At 32.7% G+C, this 23,733-nt stretch overlaps 1 protein-coding gene and 1 long non-coding RNA gene across 4 annotated transcripts in view; one reads left to right on the forward strand and one right to left on the reverse strand.

Annotated features, from left to right (window-relative positions):
* Positions 1-3,199, reverse strand: part of LOC122237929 — a 63,131-nt gene extending 59,932 nt beyond the window's left edge. For 2 of the 3 annotated variants that reach the window (XR_006216701.1, XR_006216703.1), the window contains exon 1: positions 3,147-3,199. This is a non-coding gene — a long non-coding RNA (uncharacterized LOC122237929). The remainder of the gene's footprint in view (positions 1-3,146) is intronic. The other variant, XR_006216702.1, reaches the window with a different exon arrangement.
* The window catches only part of FSTL5 (follistatin like 5), a 791,029-nt gene that overhangs the window by 287,148 nt on the left and 480,148 nt on the right, over positions 1-23,733 (forward strand). Inside the window, exon 4 of the mRNA XM_015538440.2 lies at positions 5,164-5,412. Coding sequence (XP_015393926.2) covers positions 5,164-5,412 — 249 coding nt within the window. The remainder of the gene's footprint in view (positions 1-5,163; positions 5,413-23,733) is intronic.

The raw sequence follows: 23,733 nt of genomic DNA on the forward strand, positions 1-23,733 counted from the left end.
TTGTGGGTTTGAGCCCTGCATTGGGCTCTGTGCTGACAGCTCGGAGCCTGGAGCCTGCTTCAGATTCTGTCTCTCCCTCTCTGCTCCTGCTTGTACTCTCCTCTCTCTCAAAAATAAACATTAAAAAACTTTTTAAACAATAATAATTTTACATTTTGTATGTCTGATGCTATTTCTAGAGTATGAAAATATTTAAACTAGAAAATATTGAGTATGTGATTGTTTAATGCAGGTGAAGTTTAAATATTAAACATTCTAGAGAAAGATTAATATATTTCTTGGATATTAGCTTTTATTAAAATTATGTTTTGCCAAGCATTCTTAAATGAAGAGATTGGATGAGAGTAAATCTGAACATAATTTATCAGTTCCCTTTTATTTTACCATTTGAATATCAGACCTAAAGACATTACAGCCTAGATGAGGTCAGACTAATATGTAATGGAAAAGCAAAGACTGTAATCCTGTTCAATTCCAAAATCTGGTTTTTTTTTTGTTTGTTTGTTTAACAAGTCAAAGTTAACGTAATACTTATATTTGGTACTTTAGCATTATACATTTTTATGAGACAATTAACACCTCAAATAACTTGGCACTCTAAATTAATTATGTTTATATTCCATTGGAATCATTAGAAGTAGTTAGCTCATCACAATCTTTTACCTCCGTCTGCTGTTTCTGTTTTCAATCCAGTATTTATTCCATACCGTGTCTAATCCTAGAGCAGCTTTCTGAACTCCGAATCCATTTGTAGGACATAACCTCAACTGTGACGTGATACATTGCTTGTGAGGTCTTACCTGTTATTATCCATCTCACTCTCCAAGTTGTGTCCCTCCAACTTTCCTTCCCTACTTGGGCACACTCAAATCCTGCCTTATGCCCTTTGTGAGCCACTACAAAAAGTGTCAATGACGATTCTTTTCATCTGTCCTATAGCAACTAACATAGCACCTTACAAATAAAAATAAGTACATTATATTAAAGTTTATTTCAATTTAGATCCATTCTATATTAAGTACTCTGGTAAATTGTATATTACATATGTAATCACTTGAAGAGGATTGCATCATGATTGAGAATCTGAAGAAAAAATTTTTAGAATTCTATGGAATTATTTTGCTTTAAAACTTGGTGTCTTTTATCTTTAAAGGTCTCATCTTCGTCTCAAATCTTTTGAGGAGTTTTTATACTGCTCTGAAGGCATAGAAATTATAAAATGATGTACTTGTTAAACATACAGCACTTTTTTGGGGAACAAATGTTACTTTATCAAGTTATGAGACAGCAGGATATAAGTTCTTGATTAAAATTCATTTAGTGTGTCATCTGCCTGAATGTACTTAAAAGAAATCTTTGACATGTTGATCAGATTAAATTGATTTAATCTCAGCTGAAACTTAAGTTCAGTGTTAGTCATGGATAATTACTGTCAGAAAGGATATGTTCTAGCTATTCATTTACATAATATGAGCTTTCTTTTGGATTGCATATGAATTAATTAAATTTCCTTTAATTGTAGCAACTACATGCAACATGCAGCTTCTAACTAGTTCATTAACTTCTAGAAAATGGCCAATATCCTAATATAAATCTCTAGAGTATAGGCTTTAAGACAGAAAAAAAAAATAAAAAGAAGAGAGAATCTGGGAAAGCAATTCATCAGATATACCAGAAATGACTTCATTTTTAGCAGAGCATTCCTCGCTAAAAAGAAAACTACTGATTCAGTTAGCCAACTCATTTTGTGACTAAAGTGTAAAATAATCAGACTCTCTTAATAAACATTAAACTCATTCTTTGATAGCAAAAACATGAAATATTCTCTTGAAAAATCTTAAGCTATTTGATAGCAATAAAACTATTTAGAATTAGTAAGATAGTAAGAACACAAAGAAAATATAAGGTGTAAAATTATACAAAATGCAAGTATGTGAGTCAGATTCCTGGCACTCACATTTTGGACTCTGTCAACATTAGATCAACATTTGGCATAAATACTGGCGTAAGGATGAGGAAAAAAAGATTTTCCAAATTCAAATAAGTCATTACTGTAGAGTTACAGTTGACATAATTTTGGACTTTTTAAAAAAATGTATTGCATTGAACATTAAAAAGCAGTAATACAAACATAGGAAAATTTGCCCAGCATTATATCCACCTAGTTAATAAATTGTTTATTTTACTTTATCTTTTCTTAGTTTTTTCTAAGTTTCTTAGCTTCTTCTTAGTTTCTAAGTTTCTTAGTTTCTTCTTACGTTATTTTATATGTTTTTATTGGTACCATATACTTCTCATCTTTCCCACTTAAGAGCATTCTTTAATTGTTTACCTAGTCTTTCCCTTTGTGTTATATTTATTTTAAATATAAAGTAGGATTTCAATAAATCAAAGACCCTAAAGTATGATCTCAGAAACAACAGTACCATCATCACATAGGAACTTGGAAATATAAATTTGGGGCTACACATGCCCAGATCTACTGAATCAGAACTCTTAAGTGGATTGGAGGTAGAACTGATCTTTTAACAACTCCTCTAGGCCATTTTAATGCATGCCAAACTTCAGAAATTACCACATTAAATGTATTTTACAAAATTTAACAAAATATTTCAGTGAGGTATCATATAAAATAACACATCAGGAAGGTTTGTTAAATAAATTATATTATCTTTTTATTTATTTTGCTTATTTTTTATAAGTTTATAGACTGCATTCTCAACAACTGAAATATATTATCAAAGGGTTCAAATATTTAAAAATTGTTTTCAAGAAAATTTGTTCCAATTTAAACTGCTATCAAAAGCCATACCTTAAAAAATACAGTTGATAGTATTGGTCTTTTTTGTTTGTAATATTATGTTTGCTATACTCCATTTGGAAATACATGCATATGTATTGAAATAAAAGTACAGCATAGGTTTCATTTAAAAGCAAATAAAATCGATTTTTAAAATACTTTTTATTTGTATATATCTGCCTTATGAAAATTAGTCCCTAAAAATATAGTATTAATAAAAATAACCAGCAATTAAATGCATTTTTATATATGCCAAATATTTTAATTTTAATAACCCTATGAGGATATGATATTATCTCTATTTTACAGATGAAGAAACTGATTTACAGACGTGTTAGGTACTCACCCAAGGTGCTGAAGGTTGTAACTAGTGGGGTTATGGCTTAAACTCTGTATAAGAATCTATGTTCCTTGTCATTATGATGTCATCATGTGAAGAGACATACTATTTATTTATTTATTTATTTATTATTTATTTTAGGGAGAGAGAGTATGTGCATGTGTGTATGCACGTGGGTGTAAAGGGGAGGGGCAGAGAGAGGGAGAAACAGAATCTTTTTTTAAAATTTTTTAAAGTTTATTTTCATTTATTTTTTAATGTTTATTTATTTTTGAGGGATAGAGAGAGAGAGAGAGAGAGAGAGAGAGAGACAGGCAGAGTGTGTGTGAGCAGGCAAGGGGCAGAAAGAGAGGGAGGCACAGAATCCACAGCTGAGCTCTCAGTACAGAGCCCAATGCAGAGCTCAAACTCACAGATCACAAGATCATGACCTGAGATGAAGCTAGATGCTCAATGGACTGAGCCACCCAGGCGCCCCTTAATTTTTTTCTTAATGTTTATTTATTTTGAGAGAGAGACAGAGTGCGATCAGGGGAAGGACAGAGAGAAATCTGAAGCAGGCTCCAGGCCTGAGCTGTCAGCACAGAGCCTGTCAGGAGGCTCACAAACCGTGAATACATGACCTGAGCCCAAGTTGGACACCCCACTGACTGAGCCACTGAGGCACCCCAGGAGAGACAGAATCTTAAGTAGGTTCCATATTCAGTGCAGAGCCTGACATGGCACTCAATACCATGACACTGGGACATGGCCTGAGCTGAGATCAAGAGTTGGACATTTAACTGACTGAGCCACCCAGGTGCCCTGGAGCAATGGTTTTAAATCAACAAGTTGAAAATATACACTATATGTCTAATAAAATTACTGTAATTTATTACTTCACAATTTTTTTCTTTTTTTGCAATATATAGGTGTCATTGTTTTATACATATATATATATATATATATATATACATACATACATATATATACACACATATATATGCACACACACACACATATATCCACATGCACACATATATCTCTGTGTGTATCTCTCTGAATATATATATGCATGTATGTATACATATATATTCATGTATTACATAATATGAATATATATATATATATATATATATATATATATATATATATATACATATTAAGTTTACTGACAATTTTCACTTTCCAGTCAGATAAAGTCCAGTCAGATAAAAAAGAAAAGCCAGATCTGCCTATGAAAATGCAGGGATTATAGATGATTAGTTTGGTTTTAGTACAAGGCTGTTGGATCCATCTTTTCTTTTCTGATGCCAATGGAGACTGTTAAACTGAATAAGTAACAAGAAAATTGAATTCTTCATGATTTGTTCATTTAGTCAAGAAATGTATTAGTGCTTGTCAAGTGGCAAAGGTCAAAACAAGAAAGGAGTAGCTATAACTACCCATCAAGAAGTTTTCAAGGCACAATAATTTTCCATTCCTACTTCCTGCTTTTTATACATGCATGTCATTTCTCCTAGTCATTTCTCCATGTCATTCTCCTGTCATTTCTCCAGGATTCTATTAATGTAAAAGTTGAATTTATTAAACATTTACTCTATGACAGAAAAGTCATTCCTGTGGATTATTTACATGTAATATTTTGTACAACTTTAGGAGGTGGTCTATACTATTACCATCATATGACAGATGGGACAACTTGGCACAAAGACGTAATTTATCCAAAGACATACAGCTAATAAATGGTAGACTTAGGATTTGAACTCAGGCAATTTAATCTTGGGGATCATGTTTTTAAGGACCACAGTACTCACTGGAGAGATGGAAGAGAGCACAAGCTCTCTACAAGCACAAGAGAGAAGAGGGGAACAATGTTGAGAGTGTTTTCAAAAGTTAGTCTCCCTGTCTAATACAAGTCTCTTTTCCACTGAGAACAACTGAACCCTGATTATACTGAATTTCTCTTAGAATTTTTTTATTTCACACTTTGACATGCCACATTTAGACAAATGAATACAAATGATTTTTTCTTTATCTTCAGGATTCCTGATTGAGGATGTCCCTTTGGGGTCTTGTGAAAATAAATACTGTGGTTTGGGAAGGCACTGTGTCATCGGCAGAGAGACAGGGCAAGCAGAATGTGCCTGTATGGACCTTTGCAAACGTCACTACAAACCTGTGTGTGGATCTGATGGGGAATTTTACGAAAACCACTGCGAAGTGCATAGAGCTGCTTGCCTGAAAAAGCAAAAGATTACCATTGTTCACAATGAAGACTGCTTCTTTAAAGGTAAATACAGGGTGGACCTAAAGTGTCACCTTCTATTTCTTTCGTCTTCTCAACTACTGCCTTTAAACTTCAAGTTTAACCTCTAACACAATTTTATATCAGGAAATATTTAAAAGTGGAAAGGAAAAGATTGTGAGTTTCATCACACCAATAAACAGTAAGTATATAGAAATTTACATGGATACAATTCTGAATCTCAATTATGAGTACAAAGTTGGCCAAAATCTGACTGAAATTTAATATAGCTTACAGCATTGCACCATATGGCTTCCCAATCATGGCAGTTATCTTAGGACACAGGGAGGCCAATTCAGTCAACAGGCCAAATCCACCCAGTGGAAAGCACCTGGAGTGGAATTGAGTGAATAGTGAATGCCAAGCCATGCTGTGATAACATCTCCTTTCTTCCTGATTAAAAATGATGGGTTTCAGTTTGCACCACATAATTCAGATTATATGGAGCCTGCAAATGTCCGTTTAAATAACTCTGAAGAACTCATGCTAAATTTAATTAGTAAATTTGAGATGACAATAATATAAAATCTGAAAGTATTGGTGTTTACTTTCATGGTACTCAAAATCATTGGTATTGTCTATGAAAAGGCACTGCTGATTTAGTGATTTGAAAAATTATTTTAACATGATATATAAATAAATCTTTGGACATTTTAATGTTATTTATTTATTCACAAACTCATTTTCTATTTGCTTCTACTGGAGATAATATTTGCTTATTAATTGTCATAACCCACACTGAAATTCTGAAGTCTTAAGTGTATGGAACTTCCATCATTCGAATAGGTCAGTGATCAGCTTGATTTCTCATCTTTGATTGGTTCCTCATCTCATTTTTCATAATGTTCCTGAGGTTTACTTACAATTAAATCTTGTCTGATATTTTAATTCTTAGCTTAAATGTATGACTGAAATATAATGTATTTCATCTGTGCACCAATTAAGGTAAATGACTAAAAACGTTCCTTTTTTCAAATTTGGTAGAATAAATAAAATATTATTTCCAAGGTAATAATAAAATTATGCACAGAACTTTTCAAATGATATAAGGGGTAATACTCTAGTCAGTGTGGCCACTAGACGCCTACTGATATAATCGAAGTAAAATTAGAAGACTAGTTTTCCTCACAACAGTAAACTATGTGCAACTTGAATACATGCACAGAAATTTTTATGGTATCAGATTATCTTCTTGTACAGAAAGAATATCAGTTGTTGTGGTTTCAAGTCTATTTACTTCCCTCTTCTATCAAGTCTATTTTACAAATAACTATAATTAATTCTATTAGCATTGTGCTTTAAAACTCATGAGAGAGTAGTGCGTGTGTGTGTGTGTGTGAGAGAGAATTGATTCTGTCATTTTTTTAAGTTTATTTATTTATTTTGTCAGAGAGGGAGAGAAAGAGGCAGAGAGAGAGGGAGAAAGAGAATCCCAAGCAGGCTCCCTGCTGTCTGTGTGGAGACTGATGTGCTGGGCTCCATCTCGTGAACTGTGAGATCATGACCTGAGCTGAAATCAAGAATCAGATGCCTAATGACTGAGCCATCCAGGCGCCCCAATTCTGTCATTTTGACCTGAGATGGTACAGTGCAGATATTGCTATGCCAATGTTGTATAACATCCTAAAATCATATAAATAATATTCTATTAAGGTAATTTAGAATCATATTCCCAAAATGAAGTTTTGTCCAACCGAAACACTGTAAATGATTATATGGAAACATATGATAGTAAATTATCATGTGAGAAAAAACATTTGGAATATCTAATGTTCTACTTTATTGCTGGATGCTTTGGCATATTGCAAATCAATGTGTATATCAGTATGGAAGTGGAAGAACTGGATATAGCTAGGAACGTTGCCTTCCTTGTGAGTTCATAAAACAATGGTTTGAAAATTTTGCTTTTTAGACTGATACTCAGCATATTTATCACATCTATGATCGTTTCAAAATACTTTTTCACCATATGTAAGTCAAAGTACTTCCTTATCTATATATAGTATTAAAATTTTATTAATATTGTCTGGGTTAGTTAGCAAGGGTTAGCATGTTTCTTTGGTCTCAGAATTTGTGAGTCTTCTGCTTATTTATTTTGGGGTTTTGCCTAACATATATAACTCACAAAAGGACTTTGCTTCAGCAGAAAGGGACTAAATAATATAGAACAAACAATAAGTTGCCTGTCTTATTGGTGTGCAGTTGGTCAAGTTTTAGGTGTAAAACAAGATTCGTTATAGCTGAAGGCCTGACATCATTGTGATGGCCAAAATTAATCCTTGTGATTGTGAACTCTATTTCCTCTAGGAAGTCTGCAATTTATATTGTTTACAATAATGGCCTGAAGGAAGAAGCAAATCAAAATATTAAGTTCATGAAATGCTAAAAACCTATATTTAATTAGATTTTTAATAAAAAAATCAAAACTAAATAACAGGAACGAGTTTTCCTCCTTTGGGGGAAAAATTTGGTAGTTTAGATCTAATAAAAGGTAATTAAGCAAACCTTAGAACATTAGTCAACAAACAGGAAGTTAGAGGCCAAATTCAGGATCCAGTCCATTTTTTAAAAGCAATGTGTTATTGAAACAGAGCCACACCTGCTAATTTAGGAAATTTTCTTTGGGTATTTTTGCACAACAAAAGGAGAGTTGAGTATTTGCAACAGAGATAGTATGGCCCCCAAAACATAAAAAACATTTTGTCTGCATCTTCCCAGAAAAAGCTTGTTAACATCTGCTTTAAAAGATTACCAGCGCCTTAAAACTAATTATTTAAAATATTGATGGGTATTGGAGCAACTGTGTGGCTCATTTGGTTGAGCATCTGACTCTTGATTTCAGCTCAGGCCATGATCTCATAGGTTTGGGAGTTTGAGCCTGCATCAGACCCTGCACTGACAGTGTGGGAGCCTGCTTGGGATTCTCTCTCTCTCTCTCTCTCTCTCTCTCTCTGCCTCTCCCTTACTTGTGCTCATTCTTACCCTGTCTCTCAAAATAAATAAATAAACAAACACATTTTTGTAAAATATTGATAGATTATCACTATCCTATATCTTCTTGGCTATGGTGGTGAATATAGGGACATACTCATTGTTACATTTGAATAGAAATAAACACACACACACACACACACACACACACACGGTTACAAGTAAAACAGGAAATCTGAGTAATATCAGTGGGTAGTATTAAAGATGATATGTTGGTTATGATATTGTACTACAGCTTTTCAAAATGTTACTATTGGTAGAAACTGGGTAAAGGGAACAAGGAATCTCTGTATTATTTCTTACAACCTCATATGACTATTACAAACTCATATATACAACATCATACAACCTCATATGACTCATATAACCTCAATAGAAAGAGTTTAATAAAAAAAAAAAAACCTGGACACTATTAGCAAATACTAAGACAATTTTAAAGAAAGTATGGTTTGCATTATTCATTAATTATTTCAATTTTAGTCTAAGACCTATTTCACATATCAAATTTATCAGGTTTATGTTTGCCATTTATACTTAAACTTATTAAAATTATATTTGTACAATCATGCTTATTGATTGTTTTAAAATTAAGATTAGAGTGTAAGTTAAAAAGACATTTCCATCTTTATACATATGTATATGCTTATAACTATATCTATATATCTTTTATTATATTTGTTAAATATTTGAATGCCTCTATAGTGTGCTTAGCATTTACTCTTACACTTAAATAGAGACATTAATTCACTAAGAACTTTCTTTAATGATTTATGATTTATGGAACTATAAATAAAGCATCTAATATATCTAGTAATAAAACATCTTTAAATTTATTTCTATTCACATTTATGTAATTACAAAGAAACTGGCTATACTAAGAAAGAATAATGTAGCATTTGTTTTTTTGGAATCAAAGACTTTAAGATGACACTTGACATATGCTGGGGAGGAAAACAATTTTATCTACATTTCTACATTCTTCTGGATGGCCTAATCATCAAATTGACACAAGACAGATAAGAGGAGAAAGATAAATTTAATTACATATATATAGGGCCCCCAAGAGAATATGAGATCCACTGACAGGGAATTGAGGTTTATATGCAGCCCTGAAGTAAGAAGAGGGTAAGGGTCTAAGACTTCAAACAGGAGAAGATAATTCATAAGTAGATGGAAGAGAAAACATTTGGGGGGGAAAAATATATATATATTTGCTGTGTCATGCTGAGAAATTCTTCTTATCAAAAAAAAAAAAAAAAACACAAACAAACCAAAAAAGCAAGTTATCTTTAGGCTCTAGGGCCTCTATCTAAATTCTCTAAGGCAGTTAAGGGAGTATGGGGGGGGGGGGGCAAAAATCTCTTTTTGCATCTGTAGGGCTTTATTGTCTTCAGCTGAAAATAATTCTCATGCCAAAGCAGCACATTCTGATATGAACTGTGCAGAATCCTATCACATAGCATAAAACTTTTATATTTTTATGTAATGCCTAGCTATTCGTTGTGATGGCAGTTTGGGCTTAGTCATTTCCCATCCCCACCTCTACCCCCAAACAGCATCTAACTTCTACAACTCACATCACTTATAACAAGTAAAATTTCCTCTCACCCTGACTCCAGGTCAGTCTGTCGTACACAGCAGAATTTACTTACTCAGAGAATAGACAAAAGCTAGAGTAAGAAACTCAAGATATAACCTATGCCAAAATGAATAAGGAATTAAGCCTTTTATGAGAAAGTCAATTGAACAGAAACCCTTTTGCCATTTACTGTGCTAAGAATAAAATTGCCATAAAAGCAAATGTTGTGTGCATTTAAATGTGCATCACAAACAATAACAACTTGGGAAATATGGTTTTTATGGCTATGTGTGCACTATTTGAATGAGATCTGACATTGTGGGTTTTTTTTCTTTGGTATAATCTGGAGAGACATTCATATTCCACTTTTTAATTCGTTCTCTTACCTGATTTTTTTTTTTAAGGATAAGACTTGTAGGAATTGGGCTAGAGAACTAGGCTGCCAATGATACAATGATATTTTAAAATATAACAGTAATTGCTGTGTGTTAACACAGAGGAGCTTTTAGATTACTTTTTTTTTTGAAGCTTTGTAAAGTTTCTATTTTCTGTCTACTTTTTTATGCCATTTCATGAAAAATAGTAATCTTGATAAATATTTAAACTTTGGAAAGTGATGCCCAGATACTTGTTTGTTTAATTTTGTTTTTGGTCAGTGTTAGCCAACTGGAACTGCAGGGTGGTAGTGAAATTAATAAAATGAACAATAACTCTTGAAGGTCATATTACAGACACAGAAACTCTAGTCCTTCTGAAAGCCTTCAGTACACAACATCAAAATTTGATTAATCACCCATAATCGGTAGATTTATGGTAAAATTTTCTGAATTTGGTGATATGAAATTGAGTTGTGTTTCACTTTTAAAATTTATATTGCATTTAACATTTAATCAAACTTAACAATATAGTTTCGTTGCCACTCTCTCTAATCCTAATGTGAAATCTAGAATTCTATGTATTCTCATTACGTAACATTACATAATATTCTTTAGAAATCATTGTAATGTGTATACTCATAAACTTACCATTTTTATTAAAATCATACCAAATATTTGTTTCTCCTCTGATTTAGGATTAAGGATTCTGTAAACATTACAATTTATATGGGTTTATCTTTTGTTTATAGAAAAACAGTGGATAAATGGTAGATATTATACAGAATGTGAAAAATGATCCAAAAAGAGATTTAGATATTGACTACTTAAAAAATGTATTAAAAAATATTACCAGAGGGGCGCCTGGGTGGCTCAGTCGGTTAAGCATCCGACTTCGGCTCAGGTCATGATCTCGCGGTCCCTGAGTTTGAGCCCCGCATCGGGCTCTGTGCTGACCGCTCAGAGCCTGGAGCCTGTTTCAGATTCTATGTTTCCCTCTCTCTCTGACCCAACCCCGTTCATGCTCTGTCTCTCTCTTTCTCAAAAATAAATAAATATTAAAAAAATATGTATATTACCAGAAAGTAAGAGAGAGAGAATACCAGTAATAATAGTAATACATTGGGTATTTATTTTAAAACACTTCAAGTATTATACTACTGTTTTATCATAATAAGCCAATATACTATAGAGAAGACAACAAGCCTAAGGTTTTAAAAATGACCTGCCGACATGCGCATAGCAAGTTAATGCTGCTGGGACAAGAACCAATGGATTCTGTCCTCTCTTTTAGTGTACCTATGCTGCAAATGTTCTGCTTAAACATATAATACCATGACATCTTACTTGCCCATGTCTTTCAAAAACTTTACTTTTAATAGTGATTTCCAAGAACATGCAACATTATTTGGAAACATTCTTGCCCACTGGATATTTTTAAGGATTAAGTAATGTATTTGATATAGTTCTTAGCCAATTGAAGAACATAGTAAAAGATAATACTTATTTAAGACTGTAACGTTTATATAGTAACTGTGAACATTTGATTGCAATAAATTTTCAAATTTGAGTCTGTGAAGCCACACATATTTTATTTTAGGTTAACATTAGGTTGTAATCTTGCATCAAAAGACTCAGGTTAAATTATTATATAACTGAATTTGCCAGATTGTAATAGGTTAATTTATGGTAGTAATTTTTTTTATTTTAGATAAGAATACTTGAAGAAAAAATAACTAACTTGAATTTAGAAATATATTTATTGTTAAAAAATACATTTATTATTAGTTTCTTGGTTGACATTTAAGATGCTATCTTATAGTCACCTTTTGCACAGATTTATTTTAGGCTGATTTTGCTGATCTTATGCTATAAATAGAATATCTATTAGATATGTTACAAAGTTATTTCAATCTCCTATTCCCCCCTCCAAAAAAGAGAAAAAAAAACATTTAAAGACTAAATTCATTTACTGATGCCTTTAATTTTAGTCAAATTTTCTCATTTTCCCCCCATTATAGGAGCTAAATTTAACATTCAAATACATGGATAGCCTTATCTTGTTTTTGTATATTTTCATGCTATATCATTTTTCTTCAATTTCAAGTTATAGAATAAATACTTTAGTTTAATATTTTATTTCATGCTTTCTATAGATATATGAATATCCCATCAATAGTTATAAACACAATATTCAATAGTGACAGAAAAAAATAAGAACATTTTATCAGTTCAAATAACTTGTCCTTGTCTTGTATATTGAGGCTGTTTAAACATTGTATCAGTCATTGTCTCTCACTGGCACCTTCACTTATCATGTTTATTTTTTCAGTATCCTATTTTCAAATGCTGAATATGTATTTTTAAATGCTATAACTTACAAAGTGAAGAACATTTTTAAAACCATTATTTTTTTAATGTGGTTAATTTCTTCTCTTTGACATTTCTTTGCAAAAACATGATGATGAAAAACTTTCCAATGATTACACTCCGCATATATAACTGGGGATAAAATGTTCTAGAAAATGCAATTGAAAATTGTTCTCTATTAGTCTGATTCATATTTCACTTTTAAAATCCTTTCTGAAGGGTGTATATATACTTTAGGGGACATTTGAAAACTATTAATGCTAAAAATTTTAAACCAAATGGGAAAAATGAGAAGCTTTGTGTGTGGTTATCATTCAGATAGTTATGTGGGAAAAAATAAATATTTGAAGGGAATCACCCTGAAGAAAGAAGATTTGGCACTTTCTAGCACAATGTAAAGCATAGGTAATTAGCAATGTTTCTGTTTTGAATACTGGTTAAGAAAAGTATAAGGAACTTCAGTTCAATTAACAAAAATTCAAATTAATTTAATACCGTACTATGCAATCAATTTGTTTTTAGTTCAAAATACCACATCATCTAGCTGTAAATTATTTATCAATCTCATGGTTACAATAGAAGGTAGTGTGTGCTCAGACAGATGTGAAGCATTTCATGTGTTCCCTTACATGATAATCACTTTAAAGAATTGTTTCTATATGTTTCTCTAATCAGTATATGAATTTCCAGTGATTTGTATAATGACTTTCTAAAAGTCTTCCCCCATAATCTAGGCATAAGTTGTGATTACATTTTGTCAGTATTTTTTCCCCTTGATGAATCTAAAGAGATCACTCATAACCACCAAAGTTCATGAATGGATTTGTATATGAAACCAGGTTGAACTAAAGTCCACAATGTGTAGAAGCAATATTGTACTAAAATTTGACTTTAGCTTTTCTATAAGAATAAGGCATTTTCTATTGAATAAGGCATTTATCTCCACATTTCTTGAGAATTGTAAATATAAAATAACATAAAACAGACAGTTACAAATAGGTCTAGAATAAAAGTTTGTAGTATTAGTGGAGATTTCTAAATGAAATTTTCACTTTTTTTTTACCATAAATCAATAACAACTTTCAAAAATCCATAATAATTTAACATAGAGGTGTAATTTAAAAAGTGGCAGCATAGTAAATTCAACAATTGATACTGTTTCCAAAGGTTTCTTCCCAATAATTCCAAATCAGTTAGGTGCCAGATAGGTCTTCTTTGATGATTTTCATTCATTTTAATTGTAACACAGTGGCTCAAAAGTCCTTAGGTGAAAGTATGGAAACATGTCTGTGAGTAACCCTTAAAGGATGGTAATAACAACTAAGTTACTATCAGGGAAATCAAAAGTTACAATTAAGGCCAGAATAATCAATGAAGAATCTTGGTGGATTAAGTAGAAAGATTTGCCAAAACTAAAACATAAAATGTTTCCGGGGTACCAGAGTGGCTTGGTCAGTTAAGCACCCAACTCTTGATTTTGGTTCGGGTCATGATCTCAAGGTTTGTTGAGTATCAGCCCCTTAACGGGCTCTGTGCTAACAGTGATTCTCTCTCTTCCCCTCCCTCCCCGACTTGTGTTCTCTCTCTCTCAAGATAAATAATAAACTTAAAAAACAAAGACATAAAATGTTTCTTTGTTTTAGTTGGATAAGAATTCCACGGCACAGAAAAGCAAGGTGTCAGTTGGGCACTCAGTTAGTATCTAAGTGTAGTTGCCCAAAAGAGAGTAGAGATGATGCTGGCTTGAATCAAGATGACAGAAGTGCCAGTGATGGTACAAAGTTGTCTGACTACCTAAACACAACTTTTTTGGGTGTGGACATGGAGTTTATGGGAACTAAATACAGGAGCTCAGCAAAAATAAATAAATAAATAAATAAGAAGTCATTAACTGAAATATGAAATGCTGGGGGACTCACACATTTGAAAATGGATATGAGGAGAAAATATACACATATGCACTTAACATCAGTTAAATTTAAATCTCTTTTAGACAAGTGAGGAAAAATGCCATTTATGCAGTTGGATCTGAGTCAGGAAATCAACGGAGAATTTGGAGGAGGATACATATATATAGGATTTATAAGTATATTAATAAAGAGACAGGCATGGAACTTTATACTTGAGATATACAAGAGAATGAGTGCACATTAGGAAGCAAAGAATGCTAGGGATAGAACTCTATTGTATTTCACCCTCAGAGGTCAGGAGATGGACAAAGAACAAGTAAAGGAGTCAAATACATAGTCTGCAGTGAAAAGGGAGGAAAACCAAGAGAGTGTGGATACATGAAGCTAATTAAAATTTTTCATGGAGGAAAAAATGATGAACTGGATTAAATGTTGCTGAAATCAAGTATAATGGGGATTAGGAAATGAACATTGATTTGGAAAGATTAAGGCCGTGGTTAACTTGGTAAGAGTCTGTAAGAGAAAATAGTAAGTGAGGAAGTGAGATAGTAAGCATGTTCCAGAAAGCTCATTGGAAGAGTGTTTCTCAAAAGAGGAGCAGATACATGTGCAGATATATATCTATATATATATATCTATATATATATAGTGATCAGGAGACACAGACATGTGGATGGGAATAAGAAAACAGAGAGGGGAAAACTTATAAGGCAAGAGAAAGAGGAGGTAGTTGTCAGAGCAGAACCATTGGACAGGATAGAGAGAATGGGATCCAGCAGAGAAGGGGTAGTTTTGACTTTAGATGAACACATGGATTCTTCATCCATTAAATAGGAAAGGAAAAATAAGTACTTTCAGGTGCAGGTAGATGAACTTATTTTATGATATAAAAGTGCATTGTTCTTATCTGTATATATAGATACAGATATATATCTCTATATGCATATATATATATATGTATATATGAAATAAGACATGAAGCATTCATTTATTTTATATGCTTTAATCAATCTGCTTGCCAATAATGTTGGAATATAGATTGATTTAATGTGGCTATTTCTGGGGCTCTTAGCATTTAATTCATTTTTAAAAGCATTCTTTTTCCTAAAAAAGAAGAAAATCCTATTAAAAATTCAGAAAGATGCATGAGCATTTGATTAATTTAATTGGTCATTAGTGTAATTAATTGTAAAAAACAATATTACATATACTTGATTAATTCTATAAATGCTCAAAATGTTGTGTACTTGTCAAAAGAGTTCAGGTAATTAATATAAAATATCTATAGAAATAAAATATATGCACATGTACACATGGATAGGTATATATGATAAAATATGATTTTTTTTAACCATTCATCAGTGATTATTTATTGACACCTGATCCTGTGTCAGACCTATCCAAAAATGTAGATGGCACCATTCTTAATTTTGCTAACTGGGTAGAGATGAGTGGCTAGACCAATCTGTTAATGACCAATAATATGATATTTTCCACCATGTCTGGAAAATCTCATGATATGCAGTTAGATTGGCATCTGTACCTGATATTCAGGTACATGAAATTATTCTGTGTCAAAACAAGCCCTTTTGTGTAAGAAATAAGAATCAGATTTAGGAAACAGCAACGTGGAAGTTAGAACTCAAATGTAGAGAAATAATTTTATCTTCTTACCACTTATGTTAATTCCTTTAGCTTTGGAAGGTACTGCATATTGTTTTAATCAGCAGACAATGTTTCTTTATAAGAATTTACAACCTCAACCTAAGTTCACTCTAATAACCTAGGAGATACTGGTCATTCACTCTACTTTCATGTAAGTGATGATATCAGGTAAGGTGTAGTGACATTGTATACCCTGAGGCTAATGCATACCTATATAAATCCAGAGAACCTAATGGTATGTATGTAGTGCGTGGCATAACTTGACTAAGTAAATATTTCAAGGAGGAGAAAGACATTTGGGACTACTTATTGACATTGTATCCATCTGGTCATTAGACTTTGATCTACTCCCGAACAAGCACGGAATATTAACATTAGAACTTTAGCTTTGAGGTAGTTTTATGCCTTATCAAAACCCATAATTTCTTTTATGTATCCCCACATTTACTTATTTTCAAAACATACACATGTGTAAATTAGTCATAAAAGACAAAGTGATTATTGTTTAAGCTTCACTTGAAAAATACTACAATAGGCCCACATCACCTGCACTTTTAGTGAAATATAAAAGAACATGTAAGTTGGTACGGGATGTGTTTTCCAGTATTTAGAATAATAACTATGGCATTTAGCTTTGATGATGGTCTACAAAACATAACAGTAGGATTTGGGGGTTTAATTAAATTTATGCCAAAATTACTTTCAAATCCTGGGGAAAAATATGCTTGAATAATACAGCACATGTTTTGGCCTTTAAAAATTTTAACAAGTGGAAACATTTACATGACACATTGGCACAATCTCCGTAGTTCAGACATAGCTAGTATACAACATAGCAACAGCTTTGTTCATTAATTCCATAGTAAACACGCACACTGACTCTCACATAAATTTGTCAGTGCTGTGTCTACATCTACAGGGAACAGCCAGCATGGAAGTGAGTTTCATTTCAACATATCAATAAATATATGGAAGAAAGATTACGCCATGCCCTTTTTATGTAACTCTAATTATTTCAACATCAGAATACCACAATAAATAAATAAATAAATAAATAATAAATAAATATCTTATTTAGACATCCAGACATCCTACTGCAAGAAATAGGGAGCAGAAGGTTACTATTTTTGACTCCAGGTAATTCTAAATATTTATAAAATTTACATGCAGCTACAGAAAATGGTTACCAAAGGCAAAGCCTCCTGTCACCCTTCCCTCGCCCCAGTCCTCTTCATCCCCCTTCCCAAAGGACTCCACTGTTCTCTGAGACTTGAAATCAGTGGTCTTGGCAAGGAAAAAAAAAAACAAAAACTTATAATACTGTGAGTTTTGCAAGAGGCCAAGACATCAACTCCATTTATAGTCCAATCTCCTGACTCTGTTTCTTAAGAAAAGCTCAGAAGGACACAACTGTTAAATGCATAAAAAGCAGCTTCCTTTCCAACCTCATTTCCAATCAAATGAAAGTGAATGGATCAATTTGAGCTACAGCCTTTAGCTATTTCAAAAATTTATCTTCTTTTCCCAAAGTGCTTAACCTGAATTTTTTTGCTTTTGTCATTCTACTTCTGTCATTTTTCCTACTCCTGGATACTGGCAGAGTCTCATCACTTCATCTTACTACTGCCAACTAGGACTGAAGAAGGAAAAGATACTTATTAGTAATGGTATCAGTGAGCATTCATAGAATTTGACTTAGCTGGCTTCTTGTCATTTTCTTGGGGCACTTACGTATGTCTTTTCCTCAGGACACTCAAGTCTTTTTTTCCCCATTCTTCTATAACAAAATCTATATCTTTTATATGGACTCATGAGTTTGGAACTTTTGACTCTTTGAACTTATCTCAGGTATGCACGTGTTCATATGCCAATATCACAGATTAAAACACTGTCCAAAGGCAGGTTCCCTGGAAACTCCCAGGCTCATCCACGTTCTGGGTCAAAAAAAGAAAACCTCTCTCACAAACCAGTCCATTTCTTTCTCTTGTGTTTGGTTGTGCTTTGACTGTTCAGTGTCGTCTACAGTCCAAAAATCTCAACCATGACTCTACCAGTCCGCTCCATCATGCTTCCTTTGTTTTGAATATCAGTGGAGAAGCTTATAGTCTTCAGTTTTACCAACCTGTGTATCCCCAGAATCTTTACATAAACAGAGAAAACAGTGTTTTGTTGTTGTTGTTGTGGTGGTGGTGGTGGTTGCTATCTAAGCCATACATATTCACAAATTTTGATCATAATAGCCTTTAAAAATAAATGTGGTTTGTTTGCTTTATACTCATATTTTAAAGAGGCCATTCAAGGGTCTCTTTCCTGATCACAGAATGGTAAACACACAATGTTCAATTATTTCTGACCAAGTACCTATTACACATGAAGTTTCATTTCAGATGTATCTTATTGTCTACCAAACTGTCTACACAAAATATATATATATATATATATATATAAATAAATTTATATATATATAAATAAATTTATATATATATAAATAAATTTATATATATATAAATAAATTTATATATATATAAGTATACATAAAAATATATAAATTTATTTATATATATATAAGTATACATAAATATATATAAATATATTTATATATAAATTTATATATATATAAAACCATTTTTTAATTTTAAAGGAGCTATATTATGAAAGAACACCTGTTATAAAATGAAAATTACTTAGCAGAATGATTTTTTTCCTAGTTTACTTTATTACAAAGTGAATTTTTATGTATCAGGTTTGTTAAACTACAGTTATCATCCAACTGCCTATTATTGTGATAGACATATTGTAAATTCATAATAGTAGACAGGAATGAAGTAATTCATGTATAAGTTTAAAAATAGGGGTGGCTGAGTGGTTTAGTCAGTTGAGCGTTCACTTCAGCTCAGGTCGTAATCTCACAGTTCGTGGTTTTGAGCCCCACACCAGGCTCTGTACTGACAGCTCAGAGCCTAGAGCCTACAGCCTATTTTGGATTCTGTGCCTCCCTCTCCCTTTGCCCCTCCCCCTCCCCCACTCACGCTCTGTCTCTGTCTGAAAAATAAACTAACATTAAAAAAATTAAAAAAAATAAAATATAGGGTGACACCTGGGTGGTTCTTTCAATTAAGCATCTTACTCTTGATTTCAACTCAAGCGACCCTATATTTAATGAGGTCAAGCCCCGCATCATCCTCTGTGCTGAGCATGGAGCCTGATTGGGATTCTCTCTCTCCCTCTCTCTGCCCCTCCCTGCTCATGCTCATTCTCTCTATAAATAAATAAATAAATAAATACACATTAAAAATATATATGTACACATAAACACATTTATATGAAACTATAACATTTACATTAATATTAATCTTTATTTTCCCACATATTATAATGATAGAACAATGACTTTTTTAAAGCATACTGCTTTTTTAAAGCATATTGATATGCTTCAATACTTGACTGGCTGAGGATACAGTGATTTTCAACATAATATATCAAATTAAATAAGAAGGTATATTACTATAGGTATTAATACTCAAGTCATTATTACTTTGTTTTTTTATGGAATGTAAATGTGTCTGTATTTCTTGAGGGATATTTGTGTGTGTGTGTGTGTGTGTGTGTGTGTGTGTGTGCGTGTGTGTGTTTTGTTTTCTAGGAATAACACATAGTCTTCCTTTATTGGTCTGAGTTTCTGCTTAACACCAAACCTGCCCTTACCCCTTAAAAAAAGGTATTTTATATAAATTTAACTCTATTATTATTGCTTCACAAAATTATTTAAAATAATGTGAAGTTTCAACAATAAATTGTCTTATTCTGAGAAAAAGGAGAATGGTATATTTTATTTTATTTTTTTAATTTTTTTAAACGTTTATTTATTTTTGAGACAGAGAGAGACAGAGCATGAACGGGGGAGGGGCAGAGAGAGAGGAGACACAGAATCCCAAGCAGGCTCCAGGCTCTGAGCCATCAACCCAGAGCCCGACGCGGGGTTCGAACTCACGGACCGTGAGATCGTGACCTGAGCTGAAGTCGGACGCTTAACCGACTGAGCCACCCAGGCGCCCCGAGAATGGTATATTTTAAATAATTAGCACTCAGCACTGGTCAATAATGGGTTGAATTTGAGAAAATAAGCTTCCTATTTCTAATTGTCAAATCCAAAAGTATTTGAATAAATTAAATTGTGAGCCACTTTAAGAATGATCCCCTTTTGACTACTTAACTGTGCTAAGGAAAAATCATCACATTTATGTTGTGCACCTGAAAGTTCACACTAAGACTGATACTTAACTGCCAAGGCCTATGAGTTTAAAAGTGACAGAATTCATCAGAACTTTGTCTGCTTATGAATCTAAGTTAACAGGTCTGTAAACTGTATGAAAATTGAGAAAATATATGCCTTAAAGTTTTAGAATTTGAGACAATAGAAAAAAATGAGAATTCTTTTTTCATCTAGGACTTTCCTAAGGCATGTTAGGATAGTGAAGGAAATTTTTTTCTTTTTCTTAACTTTTTTTCTCCAAAAATTTGGCTCTTGAGTTTATCTAGTAATACTTTTTCCATCTCTGTGATAAAATTGCTTTTCACCTTCTACTGTCTCTACATTATTGAAGCAAGGACTGAAGACTTGGAAGATAAATAAAGATCCCAGACTAACACTGTAAGGGTTTGGGTGGCCAAGAACATGCAGTGTCTGAATTTCAGTTAGTGACGGATCTATGCAACTAGCTTTTGGAGAGAAAATACTAAATATACTAAATGTACTCTGAGAAAATCTAAATACTATTTCCCAAGAGACAATTATTGCCTATTCCTACACACACACACACACACACACACACAGCCCCATGGATGTCTAATTTTAGGGGAAATCTAATGTCATTTCAATAATTGAACTATCTGGGGGCACCTGGGTGGCTCAATTGGTTAAGTGTCTGACCTTGGCTCAGGTCAACCGCGAAGTTTGTTGGTTTAAGCCCCACATTGTCTCTGTTCTGGCAGCTCAGAACACACACTCTCTCTCTCTTTCTCTGTCTCTGTCTCTCTCTCAAAAGTAAATAAACATTAAAAAAATTAAATAATTGAGCCATCTGACTTTTGATAAGAATTTAAGAAAAATATTGAGGTATTATGACTGAGATTCATGGGATGTGACTATAGTTGTTAAAAAAACATATTTTACGAAAGATCTAATATAGTTACAACAAGGATTTTTTAATACATTATACCTAAAATGAAGTAGGACTAAAGAAAAAAATAAATGAAAGGGTGGTTTCATCTAATAATACTTGAGGAAATGAATGAAAAAAGGGTCTCTCATTTTTATTATTTTTATGGGACAAAGGTGTAATGGTTTTTGAGGGGTCTAGAAAAGGAAGGTTTTTTAAAAATTATCTCTTTATGCCAGAAGGAAATGAAAATTATAGTTGAATAGAACACTTGGGGCAGTCACATCAATAGTGTCTTTTAAAATGTGTTAAAAGTGATGGCACATAAAATGAGGAGAGAACATTATAGAAGACTTAATAACCTGATCAAAAGAAAAAAAAATGAATGAACTACATGAAAAAAAAAATGTTAGAGCTTGGGATTTGATATCCTGTAGGAATAACACCTATTAAAACCATCACAATAAAAATCCTGAAAAGGTGTTTAATATAGTGTACTGTCAACTCTCACTAGGTTGAGTAGCCTGACTTTGCTGTTTAATTAGACCTCACCATTCAAACATCTAAAACCAGTTATCAAAATCTTAATATTGGCGGGTAAGCTGGCAAAATGCAAGAGAGCTGATATGAGAGTAGCAAGGATTAAATATGTTCACAAAATGTATTCTTTTGGATATTATTTTTAAAAGAAAAGCTTTATACATTAATTCTTTCATCATCACTTTGATAAGACACAAATTCATTGAAGATGAAGAAAAAAAGAGAATCACTGCTACATTTAAATTTAGCCTTACTGCCTTTATCTATTATTTAAACATGTGTATGTTCCTTTGCCTGCCATTTAAATATTATTTATTAAAAAATAAAAACACCTTTCTCTACTACTGTAGCAAATCAAGAAGAAGAATTTAGTTAAGGCTTATTAATACATAAACCATGTCTGTTGGATTTTCCAGCTTCTCTTAGTGAGCTTGAATAAATGCTTATTTATCAGATTAGCTATCATATGATTTTATATATTAAGTTGATTTTATAGAGTGTCTTTTAGGGAGGTACAGTCTTTATTAAACTAATTAAAAACTAGGTAAAATACTGATATGCATAATTTATAATTGGTAACTATATTAGGTTCGTAAATATTTTAAAAGACTGAGAACAATAAAGTTATCAGAATACATGTGAGAGAGGATATTAGATAAACAAAGCAAAGATAACGTTGAAAACGTTCTGGGGTGCCTGGGTGCTTCAGGTGGTTAGGCATCCGACTTCGGCTCAGGTCATGATCTCATGCTTCTTGAATTTGAACCTCATGTCAGGCTCTGTGCTGACAGCTCAGAGCTTGGAGCCTGCTTCAGATTCTGTGTCTCCCTTTTCTCTACCTCTCCCCCACTCGCACTCTGTCTCTCTCTCAAAAATAAAAAAAGGAAAGAAAATGTTCCACCTATATATTCATGTTTAGTGGGGTTTAATTTATGTAAACCTTAGGGTTTTTTTCTAACTACATATCCATTTCAAAGATCAGTGTGAAATTTATAAAAGATAAAATTATGTTACTCTCTCTCAAAATACCCCAAATGCATTTTGATACACCAAATAAAATACATTGTTTTAACCACAATCTAGAAGGGTTTCATGTGTTCTAATTAATACCTATATAAATGCCCATCCTCTTTTATAACTCTCCATAACTGCTTACTCATTTCAGCCTTCATATCTGTTTTCATTGATACTAAAACACAGCAAGCTCATTCCCACCTAAAAACTTTTACATTTCCTGTTTTTGCACTACTGGTAATGTTATGCCTCAGATCTGTTCAGGGCTCATTGCCCTACTTCATGAAGCTCTCATACATCACCTCTTCACAGGATACCTTTTATAAGGTACTTTTTGAAATTTTCTTCCAAACACATTAAGTATTCTGTACCTAAATGTTAATGTTTATTTATTTTTGAGAGAGACAGACAAATTGTTAAAATACAAAACACTTTAAGTAAACATTTGAAAAATTGCCCAAAACATTATCAATTTATGTCTTACGTTTTTTTGGCAGGTTTTTCTTTTCTTTTTTTAAATTTTTTTTAACGTTTATTTATTTTTGAGACAGAGAGAGACAGAGCATGAACGGGGGAGGGGCAGAGAGAGAGGGAGACACAGAATCCGAAACAGGCTCCAGGCTCTGAGCTGTCAGCACAGAGCCCGACGCGGGGCTCGAACTCACGGACCGCGAGATCGTGACCTGAGCCGAAGTCGGCCGCTT

This window comes from Panthera tigris, chromosome B1 (genome assembly GCF_018350195.1).
Source record: "Panthera tigris isolate Pti1 chromosome B1, P.tigris_Pti1_mat1.1, whole genome shotgun sequence".
NCBI lineage: Eukaryota > Metazoa > Chordata > Mammalia > Carnivora > Felidae > Panthera > Panthera tigris.